The sequence below is a fragment of the Pezoporus flaviventris genome, unplaced genomic scaffold (genome assembly GCF_033815535.1).
Source record: "Pezoporus flaviventris isolate CSIRO_AGI_PZ_B2104156 unplaced genomic scaffold, CSIRO_AGI_Pfla_v1 ptg000030l, whole genome shotgun sequence".
NCBI lineage: Eukaryota > Metazoa > Chordata > Aves > Psittaciformes > Psittacidae > Pezoporus > Pezoporus flaviventris.
In genome coordinates this window covers 10,561,070-10,574,584 of record NW_026892578.1, presented here as the reverse complement: position 1 = coordinate 10,574,584, position 13,515 = coordinate 10,561,070, and the positions used below count along the sequence as shown (strand labels likewise).

Below are 13,515 nucleotides of genomic sequence, written 5' to 3'. Positions count from 1 at the left end.
AAACAATGCTTCTGATGGGAAGTGTTTGCTTTCCCACTCTCCCTCCTCAGTCCCTCAGGATACCTCAGCATTGCAAAACCAGCTTGCACTTCGGCCACATAAAGGCACCAAAATGAAATGCTATGTGAAGGAAAACACATCCACTCGCATGCATACGTGACACAGCCAGAACAACTCCAGAGCTTTAAGGCTGGTTGTCAGGCACTGGCAGTACATGCACAGTTGGTCAAGTTAAACTGACAGTCCAGCTTCCTGTCATCAGCAGACCCTGAGGGTAAAGTCATCCATGGCTACTCCCTCTCTTGCCCATCTGTTTCCACTGCCACTAACAGATGATTCAATCAGCCAACAGGACAACCCCACATAACTTCTTAGGGTGGCTCCCAAAGGCCATATAATCCCACCCTCTCTTTAACATTCATAAACCACAAATGGAAGTGTCACCTATGTGCCAATTTTTAACAGTTTAATGTGTCTCATGAATACAGAGTGAAAAACTATTCCAGACTTTCATGGATTTGTGGTATACACTTATGTCTAACCTGTGCAAAGGAGGAGAGATTATATTTAATAATGAGAAGGGAATTCAAGTTAGAAGTGTATGCAGAACAGCTAAATCATACAGAATACTGTAATCACTTCAGTATCAATACGTACAGCAATTCTACATGTGTGTATACAGACATGCCCACATCTTTTCAAAACCAAGACATTCACATTCAATTCCTGTAAGAAACACCATAAGGAGTTTCCTTTCCCTTTCCCTAAGAAAGGAATCTACTCAGGAAACAACTCAGAACTACACTGAAGAACTAGTACGTAATTTAGATGTGTTGTTTTGACAAATCCACTTAAGGAAACAACACTAAGCCTCCCAAGCCCTCCTAATCTAAAACCAAAACTACACTGCACTTGTTCAACCGTCAATATATGCAAGCTCCTTAAACATCATGTTTGTTGTTGAGCCAGCTGCACAGTCCTGATTTGGTTTAGACCACAACTGTGCAACATTTCCAAAAAATGCAGCAAAGCATGCATGCTGACAGCCAGCACATTTATGCTGAGTATTTAGCACCGCAAGCACTTTTATGTAGAGACCAATGTTATTTTCCCTATGCAAGTCAAGCATCAGGTTCTTTAAAAAACAGTGGGTAAAAGTAATTTTGTGGAAGCCAGCTACCACTGCTGAACACTAGCCCCTTGAGAAACCTCTGCCACAGGCACAATGGTAATTATCATGAATGAAATGTTACTCACTATAGCAAAACTTTTTCACTTGATCTTGGCTGTAGGCGCATTAGACTTCTCAACCAAAACCACTATGCCCTACTGCTTCCCAGGTACAGTCAGTTAGATCAATATTAGACCAGGATGCGGCATTACTGCATGAAGGAGTGACCCATATAGAGGAATTCTACATGGACACACTTCTCAGCAGTGACAAGTAAAACCTGATTTTCTAGATTAATGTTACTGACATTAATAGGAAGCAACTTCTCTAATTTTCAGAATAATTTTGTTATAAAACAGTTTTTCCACATCATGATAGTTTTAAAATAAGTTTGCTTTTCACTTCAGGATGACTGGAGAAAAACAACCCTGGGGGGAAAAAAAAATTTCAACACAAAACCTAGATCTTGGCTTCAAAAGCTAACTCTCACAGACAGCAAGGATTAAAGCAAAGATTCTTTTAATCTTCAGGACTGAGTTGTTGAACTTCAAACTATTTGTCTATTTTGTGCTTCAGATTATCACACTGACACCCATAGGGAATAAAATGTCAAACCAGTGCTATAGAGAAGCACCACAGTGCTAGACAAAGGACACAGGGCAAGTCGGCAAAAAGCTGCTACAACGACTTGCAGCTCAGTACTTGCACCTTATATGTCACTCAGTGAAAGGGAATTGTGGAACTATCCTCAGTCTCCCCAGAGAACAGTAAGGGTGGATCTAAATAAGACTGAAATGGTCTAAAAATTCTAAGGCAGCCATTTCAAGATTGCTGTAATTAATTAAAGTGCAGACTGCCTCTGAAAACTGGTGGTCCTATTCAGCTGAAAACCTACTTCCCCAAGTAATTTTGCAGTCAGAGCAGTTCCCTGATCCAATTCAATCCAGACTTGCAGGAGTGCTTATATGAAGACTAAACAAGTAGTTTGCTTGAAGACAGGACTGTTTAAAGCACTCATAAAAATTCAGCCTCAGATTTAGGGCAAACAACACAAAACAATACTGTTGTTCAAACCGTAACTTCTGAAAGAAAGCACGCAACAAGGCTTTTATAAAAACCTGCATCCTTTGAACTTCCAACAGGAAAAGAAAAGCTATTTCAGCACACAGACAGCAGTGCATGAGAACAAGCTGGCCAAGAATAAAATGAGACTGGGTGCTAAAAGGTTTCTGACTGTCAAAGGACTGATGTCCTAAGGCAACTTTCCAAGACAAAGAGCAAAGTTGAAAAACCACAGACAAAAACCCTGGCTAATTTCATTCAGTAAGTTTTAGGAAATTTTATCTAATATTCAGGCTTGTCAATGACCCAAAACACTCCTGCCTGTTTTGGGAGCTATGGAAGTCTTCATGAACTCAAGACAATTTTTTTTCCCTAACAACAGCCACTATTTCAGCCTCTTGGCTAGAAGAGCTGGGTTGCTTTTGCCCATGTGCTAGGGAAGGAAAAAGAGGAGAGATGAGAAAGGACTGATGAAAATCTATCAGCTCTGCACCAAACCACACACAGGCATGCATAGCAACGGGACTCCGTTGCCTACAGAGAATGGCTACAAATCCCCAGCAGAAAAATCGGCGCTTGATGAGCTGTACGAAAGTTCTCTAAAATCACATGCGTGAAGTGCTCATGGGTGACAAGAATAGCATAGCTGTGTCTCTCCTGGGGATATTTCAGCATCAAATATTCTGTCATTTGCAAAGATGCATCAGAATTCACAGATTCTGAGCAAGTTACCACCATGAAACTGAAAAGCACAAAGAAAGAGGGACTCTTTCCACTTGGTCTGAAGTTTTTCATAGTAATTAAGACTAGCTGTCTTGGCAGATTCTTCAATGTCTATAAAACTTGTCAACCCTGAAGTTCCCCCTTTCTGTGACAGAAACAGCTGATGTAACCTCCGCTAACAAAAGTGCTTTTACTGGAATAGCCAGCACAAGTTGAAACTGCTGAACATAATGATTTATAATAATTGTGAATGCATTTTATTAGCTTTAGTGCTACAAAAATTTTGGGAGAGCTTCTGTAAGTAGCTGTTGGTAGCTATTGAGGATATAAACTGTCACCTGTGAAAGAGATTCAGGTTCCCATAATTCCTTCTGTCAAAAATGCCCTTCTTAAACCAAAGGTGAAAACCATGCTTTTGTGACAGTCCTCATTAAGACATCCTCAAACAGTGGTTATATTTATAGACTGGATCATCATACCTGTCAAACCCCAATTCTCAGCATTTCCGTTTTATGAATTTTTTTTTATTTATTTTTAAGTATTCTAACAGAGACACCCAAAATCCTCACATGAAAGACTGGTTGGTGTAACTTGATAAAAGAAATTCATTAGAAGGTTCTGATTTATCAGAGTAGGAAATTAATGCAAAAATTTTCTTATTCAAATTTCCCGGTTTGAGGATTTTTTTAGAAGTTACAAGATTTAACCTACTTTAACATTTATTCACTTTTGTCAAAATTATTTTATGAAACTTATACTTAATGCAAGCTAATAAAGTGTGAACCTAGAAGTCCTAAGTCAAAATGACAAAATAGTTTCCATGACAGAAATGTGTTCTGTTTTGATAAACTGTTTCAGTTTTTCCCCTTCACTAGTAACTGACTGAAAGCAGTCCTTACTGAAACCACGTAAGAAATACTTCAGACCTCAAATATTTTCACTAAGTGGGGAAAATGCTTTTTCAAATGCTTCCCATGTAACCCACTCCTCACAACACAACTGGCCTGCACAGAAAACACATTAAAAAGCATTGCCCATGTCTGCAAACCAAAGGCAGGGAAGCAGGGAGGGCTGGACAGCCCGTTTCAGGCGCTGCACTTCAGCGGGACAGAAAGGAACAGAGTCCCAACTCACCACATTGCAACAGTATTCACAGAATATGCTGCCTCAGTTCTTGCTCTGATTAATGGGCTACCTCTCCCCACATCTTCTTCCATAAAAGGCCTGTGTTTGAGGAGGAGGTAACACCATACAATATGCACATTAATAGCACTGAATGAAAGTCATTACCTCGCCAAGCCTTGGCAAATTTAGTTGCCCAGTAGCTTATAGCCCAGAACATATTTTCAGCTGAACAACACAATCTTACCTTTTTACTACAAGCTTCAGTGTCTTGTGTGAACCTTTCACCAGACAAATCGCTTCTTGTCGGAAGCCAGAGAGGCCCACATCATTGATGCCAACAATTTCATCCCCAGCCAGTAACTTGTCCACAGCTGCAGCTTTGCTCCCATCTTCAATCTGAAGAAAAAGCATATCAAACAGTAGAATTATTGAGGCTGCATAGTGCCACCTTTAAAATAAGTTAATGAGCTTTCAGTATTGGTTTCACACAGTAATTAATACAATAATTAACTGCTTAAAGTAATTTAAAAAGAAGGCTCAGGGGACACCTTATAAGAGTCTTCCAGTACCTAAAGGCTGCTTACAAGAAATCTGGAGGAAGACTTTTTACAGGAGCATGTAGGACCAGAAAATGGGGGAATGGGTTCAAGCTGAAAGAGGGTAGATTTAGACTAGGTATTAGGAAGAATTTCTTCACTATGAGGGTTGTGAGACACCTGCACTGGTCGCCCAGAGAAGCTGTGGCTGCTTCATCCCTGGCAATGTTCAAGGCCAGTTTGGACAGGGCTTTGAGCAACCTGATCTAGCGGGGGGTGTCCCTGCCCATGGCAGGGGGGGTTAGAACTGGATGCTTTTTAAGGTCCCTTCCAACCCTAACCTGTCCATGGTGTAAGGAAAGAGTAATGATACAGACACAATTAGAACAGGAAAGAAATGGAAGGGAGGAAGCGTCCTGAGAAAGCAAGAAAACTTGATGGAAATTTAGGAATCAAAACCATCTGTGATCTTGAGATGTGTTCAATACTGTACAGGTTATCGTGCTTGCAAACAGAGTTTTGGGCAGGCATCTTAAAATCTGGTTCTCTAGAGAAGGTAACCAATAGTATTAACCATATAGACAACCAACTCCAGAAATCTGGCATGCAATGAAGCCCCCAAATTCTTAACAAGCTGGTCTAGAAAATAAAGTTATTTTCGTCAGGCACTAAGAACTGCCATCTTCTGAGGCACCAAAGTCTATCAACAACAAGATAAATCCAGAGGAAACTTAACTGCATGAATTCTGAAGCTCACAGTAAAAGTTTTAGGAACACTCCAGGAACAAAAGTATAACTCAAATAACCTAATAAAAAAAGCAATATTTCTTGATGAAAGTACATTAGGATGATCTCATACACCACAGCAATCTCACTGCAAGCAGATAAGAGCTCTCTTTATGCAAGTTCAGGATAAATGTTCTTAAAAATCTTCAGGCCTGTAAATCTAAGCCAAAAAGAATACTATGAAAAATGCTTAGTCTTATATCCCATTCTAAAAAGTTCATTATTAATACTAATCAGGCAACTTTATTTCTAGAACTTATCTTAATAAAAACACAGATAATTAAAGACAGAGCAAGTTTCTACATCATTATATATCTAGTTCTCAAGCTATTACCTGCCCTCTGACCTGCTTGCATACCATCTGAACATCAAGAATTTACGAGAATACCGAATTATCACTGCCAATCTTCAGTGAAGTTGAAAACATGGGAGCAGCATTGGAAATGGCTTATATGCAAGGAAAGATTTCAATCCAGGGATGTCAAGAGTGGCTGCCATTGAAGGAACTTTTAAGTCAGAGCTGAAAAAGGAAACGGGCAACCTGAGGCTCATGCATCTCAAGCTTCCTAACAGACTATTGCAAGTCTTTCAAGTGTTCAGATGCATTTCTGGGCTACTATTTAGTAAACTGTTTGGAGGTCTGAAGCCCAATAGGTTAGAAAAGCAGTGCAAAAACATTAATGAAAGTCACAGCTGAATCACCAGAACTGTAGGCAGGAGATCAAATGGGGTAGAAGGGTATGAGTATCTTTTAGGAGGACACATTTTACACTCCAAAACATAGATGCCAACCAGTTGTGGCACTTACACTCCAGGCAAGGCACCAACTTAATAATAAAGGGTGAGAAGCCCCTATGCCCTACCACCTAGGCCTGAAGACAAAACCAGGATCTTTTTTTTTGTCTTAAAAAAAAAAAAACCAAACCAGTCTCCTAGGGTTTCAAGGAATGTTCATTGTTCTCAGTAGGCATGTTTGTTTTTTCTTCAGGCTGGCAATGCACTGACAGCAGAGAGTATTCCGTTACCCCCTCTGAGTTTTAATTTCAGCAGGGAGACTACACATTCCACACAGCACAAGCTTTCCAAGAGACTCTGGCTGTCCAAAGCAACATTAAAAAGAAAAAAAAAATATACTTACAAAATCAAAACCTAAGCATAACGCTGAAGCTGTTCTCATTAAACTCAAGTGGCTTTCTTTAACACCTTGCCTCCATATCAGCTGCAGCCAAGGAGAATAAAAACTACACATCTATTCACAGTAAAAGTCTCCCTGAGCTGAACAAACCTAAACATAAATCTTTTGTACTCAGATCCCAGAATGGCTGTATAAATGTGATTCCACTTGGCAGTGCATGTTTAAGTGGAAATGGGAAAGTTTAGCTAGACAGGAAAAACACAGTTTCTTCAGTTACACCAGAAGTACTTATGTCATGACTGAAAAAAGGCATTAGGCTTTGCACACATGTAAGAAACACAGCCAAAAAATCCATGAGGAAAAGACCTCTTCAAAAACATGCTTCCTCTGCTCAAACTTGGATAGTCTGTTCCAGCTTCTCTCTCAGGTTTTCTCTTTTCCTGTTTACTAGTTTTACCATTTATTGTTTTTATTTATTCACCCCTTGAGAAACTTGCCATCTCATCAGACCTCCACTGGAAGGAAAAAACCACAACACCAAAACCCCTAAATATTTTAGAACTATCAAATACACTTGAAAATTTCACAACTAATTTACACATTTCAACCAAAAATGTATTTCACACACCATCTCCAGAGTCAGCTATGCTGTACTCAGGACTTAAGCCCTAGTTTAAAGCCTATATTATTTACATAAATAGCAGGCATTTCTTTCTGAATGTCAGGTGCCCTTAAAAACTAAATAAATAGCTGAAAATGAAGCCTTGAAAATGGAGATGGTCATTTTAAGACCAAGTCTTTCAAGAACAGTCAGTAAGAAGAGATCTGCTTCAGTTGCTGTCAGCAGGCTGATGTGACTGGACATAACCCTGAACAACCCCTCTGGATCAGTCTGTAGTACTTGCAGGAACTGAACGTCCATAAAGTATACATCTCAACATTTTTATAGCAATAGCAGGAATCAGAAGGCACATAAAATAAAAACTATCAATGCCACATTTTCTTATAAATGGCAGACATTTATGGCAGTCTTTTCAAAAGACAGGTATACTTAACACTGCCTACCATGGATAAGCAAAGAGTTCTAGAAACGCCCTCAAACCATGATTCCAGTATGTATTAAAAAAAACATACCCCTTTTACTATGAAAGTAAACACCACAACTTCCTACCCTTAGCAGAAATGTTGATATTGCTACCAAGAAAATGTGTTTTCAAAGGAGATGAAAAGGATGTTTGTTGACGAAAAGCATCTGTTTAGACAGTCTCCAACTCTCACCCTGCTGTCCCTGATGACCCCCCATGGCCAAGAGCAAAGGGAAACTTTGGGATTCTTATATCAGAGAGGATTGGAGCCGCAGACTTCTGCCGCCACAATGGTATCTACATTAATCGTCATGTCTTCCAAAATTTATTTTTGCTTATAAAATATCATATCCACAAAACAGGAAGAGACACTTACACAAGATGCAGATGTAGATAACAGGATAAAAAAGCATGTGATTTTAAAAACAACACATATGCAACCCTGGTATGTGAAATTCTTCCTGTGAAAATGAGAGAACTTTGAAATGGAGGAAGAGCTGAACCATGGAGAAAAGCCCAGCAGCTAAATACACAAACACATTCAAAGGATGCTTACAAGTCTGTATGCCCAGTGCTGGTAATACATGAGGAAAGGAAAATAATGGCCTATACCTGCAGCTTTAAAATGCTGCAGTGTTGACGGTGAGCACCATTTCTAGAATGTGACCCCTTCACTCTTGTGTTTATCAGGTCTGACACTTTACTTAAAATACCCACATTCCTCTATAGGCACCTGTATAAACAAGCAGGAGACAGGTTGGGGAAATGCCCTGTCACAGGAGAGATCTAGTTTTGTTTACAATGACGACAGTTTCTTGTCCCTGCTCTCTTTGGACAGCTCTGGGAGACAAACACAGGAAAAAACAGCGCCATTTATCAGCATTTTGTTATCAGCCATGAAACTATTTTATCGTAATTCACTTCTTGCACTGCCAAAAAAATAATTCTGGCTGTTTGTCTTATGAGCACCTATTACAAATTTATTCAAAACACCAGCAATCTGAGATCCTCAGAACAAGTAAAATGCAGGAAGTGTTAATTATTTTGATTTGCACAGAGTTAAAACACAGGAGAAATACCTTTACGCTTCAAGCCTGACATTTGCATAACTTTGAGGAACCAACATACAAGCCACAGAAACTCTGAACAGGCAAGAAAGCCACCTTGGCCACCTGCCCTTTCAAAGCGTCCCCCATCGCGCTGCGCCAACAGAGAGATGTCAGGTGGGCAGGAGCCCTGCCTTCTGTCAACAGCTAGTTCTTAAAAATCAATCTTTTAAAGGGTAGAGTTTAGCAGTAAGATGGAGTCTATCATGGCCCCTCTAATTGCTCTTTATTTGTTGTATTTAAACATTTGGAATCATGACTAGCAATGTTTTTGTTGTTGTTTTGGGGTTTTGTTTTAAAGAAAGCATCATATTTTGAAAAGGTACCTCTTGCTACAGTCCTTCAAGTATTTATTCCATTTTTATATTTGTGTCCATTCTACTGTTTTGATTAAAGGCTTGCAGTCACTTCCACTAGACCATTTTTTGTGGAGGATTTATTTCAGCTATAAAAATTTGACTTGAGGCTGAAAGCTAACTGCAGAGTTCCTCAAACCAAAGTGCTTAGCAAGTATGGCAAAACACCCATCATTTTCCATTTTTAAAAATTAATACATATATGTAAACTGATTATTACTTTATTTCAACCTACATTCAAAACAGTATCTACTATTCGCCTGTGAGAAGACCTTTCTGATCATAAATCAGTTACTATTTCTAAGAGGATACTGTTGTTGTATCTTAGACTATTTATATCATAGGGCCATTATGAGGTCAGCAAATTAAGGGCCAATTGAAGGATTTGAAGTTAAAAATTTAACAAATCTTCTCCCCCAGAAACCAATGATAATTTCCAGATGAAAAGTATCAGGAAGAGAGACTTCATGTAGATTTGTAGGTTTTTAAACATCTGTCACTCTAAGTTGTTTTTCAAAGTGAATCCATTGTTTCAGCCATAGAAGCTGAACACTTGTACTAGAATTAAAAACCAGCAACAACCAACAAAAAACAATCAACCAAAAAAACCCCAAACACACCACCTCGATGCTTTGAAAGCATAGATGTAATGTATCAGGAAAAGGAACGAGGTGCTGCTTAGTGTCAGGGATGGATTTTTGCTATTAGTACCTAAGCTTTGACAGAACATTTTACAGCTTCTAAATAAAATTTGATTTTTCCAACACTGTCCGATTTACCACAATAGCATTTAGAAGCATATCCAGAGCTTTTAAACCTGCATAACCCACACCAGCAGGCCTCTGGGCCTGCTGATAACCTCCATAGAGTAACTAAACAGCTACAAAGTGTAGTCTTGGGGCTCTTTCTATGCAAGAGCCCTCCAGGGCAGCACAAGTGAGTCACAGAAGCTTCCTAGCCCTTACAGTCCTGACAACCCCAGGCTGGCATCCAGGCAAGAGCAAAACAAAAATGGACCCTGGAGTTAAGAGTAAGGCCAAGACAAGAGTAGAACAGGGAGTCATTGCAAGTAGACGCAGTGGAAGAAGCCAGCTGTTGTGGTCTTGATCCTGGGGAACCCCAGTCCCTCCCTCACACCAGTGTAACATATTCAAAGCATAGCTCAGGTTTTGGTATTTTTTTTCCTAGCACCTCATCAATATCTCGGTATTTTCCCGCTGCTGCTACTTAGTATAGCATTCCTCCAGACAAGCTGTACATATCTTACTGAAGAATTACTGAGAAATAACTCCCATTTACTTTTACCCAAGAGTTTGGTTTTGCATTTCACAGCAGCCAATGGCATTCAAACTCAGAGGAACCCATCTTGCACCACTTTTAAACAAGCCTTCCTATCTGTTTTCCAAAATGACAAAATAACCTGCATATGAAAGTAGCACATACCTGTGCTACGAAAAAGAAAAAAAATCAAACATAGCCAGAAGGCCAAAAGAGAACTTCTTTCTCTATGTGCAGTTTACTTAACACACCTCCTACCCGAGAAGTTTGTTGAAAGGGTTAGCTTATCCATGTTTGCTTGTGCAAGTTTACTTATGGCTGATTATATATATAGGAGGTTTATTATGCGGTTAACATTAAGCTTTTTTTACAGGTCTAAATTTTTGTACTTTCAGCTACTATGGACCATGATAAGAATAGTTATGCATAGAAACAACTCACATTTTATCTTTTCAAACTGATAACAGGAATAGACTTCCAAGAGGAAAAATACGACCTGACAATGTAATCTTTACGATCATAAGGTTCAAGGCTTTTTACTTTGCAACTACCTTACTCTTTCAACAAGGTTGGCTTATCTTTCTGCCTTCCTGTCCATCCCAGGAAAATAATGTCAGTTTGCCAATGTGCCCTTGACAATAACATACTGAATGCAATCCAACAGCCTGTAAAAGCTCTGCTCCACTAGGGAAAGGGTAGGACTTACTGACAAAGAAAAAAAAAATACAGGAGCATGTCTGTCATGTAGATACAGCTGTGCATTAATTACAAAGGAAAATTCAAGTTTCATCAACTTACAGTCTGTTTGTGAAGAATTCTGTCATGCCTCCAAAACAGACATTGAAAGACCAAGTAGACAGCAATAGAATACTTACTGAAAAGAAATTTCACCTATTTTATTCGGTCAATCATCTATGCCTATGTCTATAGGCTGCTGCGGCTCCCAGAAAAAAGCAACACTTCCAGACACAGGTAGCACTGATTAAGACCCAGCTACAGGAGCTTCATTGCCTGTTAATTTCAAAAAGCACTGTGATGGGTCTGCCAAAAGCCACAGGAATTTTAGAAATGGCATCAGGCTTCCATTTGAAATACTTTCCCTTGAACAGCCCATCTTTAACATGATACGACAAACTCATACCATCACTGAGTTATAGTCAAGCCTGCTATTTGGGACTTTCCATTTCTGTCATAGCAGAGATGCTTGTTTTCAGGCAGTAAGAAAATATAACATTCCCCAATAATTCTTGTAAGAATATCAACTCCTGAAAACTTGCTTTAACACAAAAATAAAAGTAATTTTAAGTAGTTACTAATGCAATATTCGAGAACTCACTGCTACATAGTTGAGCAAGCAGAACATAACATTACATGTCTAAGCAACAATCCAGCAGACCTAGCATTAATGAATGACCTGCTCTCATAATAATGGATGCCAAGTTCTTCAACAAGATTTCCCCTTTGCAATATTACTCAACTTTAAAGAGAAAAGTATCACTAAGGTGATGAATATTAAAACACACCTTATTTGTTCATTCCCTTATCCATTCCTCTAGGGGAAAAAAAATGAAAAGGAAAAAAAAACCAACACACCACCCAACCCCCCCCCCCCCTTCACTTCCAAAGGGGGGTCAGGCTCCTCCTAAAATTTGAGGGGTTTAAAATTTGACATCAGACTTAGTTCTTCACATTAACTTTTGCTCCCTGTTCAGAACTGATACTCAGATTCACAAAGCATGCAAATTACAGACTGAAGCCTGCCTTTGCCACCATCTTCCTCAACAACTCAATATTTAAAGCAAAGTTCAAACAAGACTCCTCTCCTCCCCCACCCTGGTGATAAAATAGGCAAAAAAACCTAAAGCTGTCTTAATTCATCATTATATAAAATATATAACCCCCTTTACTGTAAGCATGTAGTACTTCACACTGAATAGATGCAGGTATCTGTCGCCACTCTAGCAAACCCATGTTTCTGCTGTACGCTCTGTGTGTAATTTCAATTCTCCTTTCTTAAAGCAATAAAAACTCGGAAGCTAGAGAGATGACCCTCAAGAAAACAAAAATGCTTATTGTTACAGAAACCAAGGTCTGGGTAACCTTGCCCTTAGTTCCTCCTCTATTCTTGTTTATTAGTGTCCCAGTAAAGGAAGACAGTTTCACCTACTCCACTTTCTCCCAGAATTCAAAAGGATGAAGAAAGCAAATGCTAAATACAGCATTAAATATATTTTTCTAAATACAGGATTCAACATATTTTTCTAAATACATGATTCAACATATTTTTCTAGGGCAGGAACTGCAATACATTTGCTTCTAAAATTATCAAACAAGGTTCACAAAGCAAGCTGCAGAAAGGACTGCATGCCAGTTTCTGCCCGAATTGTTCTACCTTGTCAGCTTGCAGGATCTGAGCCGACTGGCATGATTAGACATCAGGGATCACCCTTACAGAGACAGACTGCTAATACAATGTAAATCTCTCATGATGCTTCAGTAATAAAAGCATGTCAATAAAAAGTCTACCAAATGTTTTTTTATGCAGTTTATTGACAAGATTAAATAGTACTCATATACCCTCCCCAGACACATACTCATCTGAGCAGCGCATGAAACAATCACGCAGCTAGACTTAAGCACCAACATCTTAAGCCTGTTCGGGGTAATGAACTTGAAAAGAGCAAATTCCAATTCTGTGGAGAGGATCTAGTCTATAGCTATTTATACCCCTATGCATCATTCACATTATGGTACCTTGCCCTTTTCCCCCTAACTGTCAGTACTCTGTTGCCCCTGCTTAATAATTCAGATTAAATAAATCAAATTAAATAAAAAGTTTTATTTAAAAAAAAATTAAAAATTCATTTTTTCTAAACAAATCTGGGTTTTCAAAATTTCAGGTCCTTCATATTGTGCAGTTGTTCTATATACTATTACTTACAACTCCATTACTTAATGTCATCACAGCACATTAGAAGAATTCCTGTCCTCATGAAAAATTTACTATAGGAATTAGATACGCAAGCATTTTTGGCATCCATGTGTCTTGCCACCTTTTCTCTTCTTTAAATGTCTAATTCTTCCTAGGACTGATGAGAGACAATTAAGTAATAAGATAATTATACTGGGTCATGTAATTCATACTCACATGA

General features: G+C 38.9%; 1 protein-coding gene across 4 annotated transcripts in view; it reads right to left on the bottom strand.

The window, feature by feature from the left end:
- SHROOM2 (shroom family member 2) overlaps positions 1 to 13,515 on the bottom strand; it is a 125,930-nt gene that overhangs the window by 69,858 nt on the left and 42,557 nt on the right. For all 4 annotated transcript variants that reach the window (XM_061459887.1, XM_061459882.1, XM_061459883.1 and 1 more), the window contains exon 2: positions 4,326 to 4,477. In XM_061459887.1, coding sequence (XP_061315871.1) covers positions 4,326 to 4,477 — 152 coding nt within the window. The remainder of the gene's footprint in view (positions 1 to 4,325; positions 4,478 to 13,515) is intronic.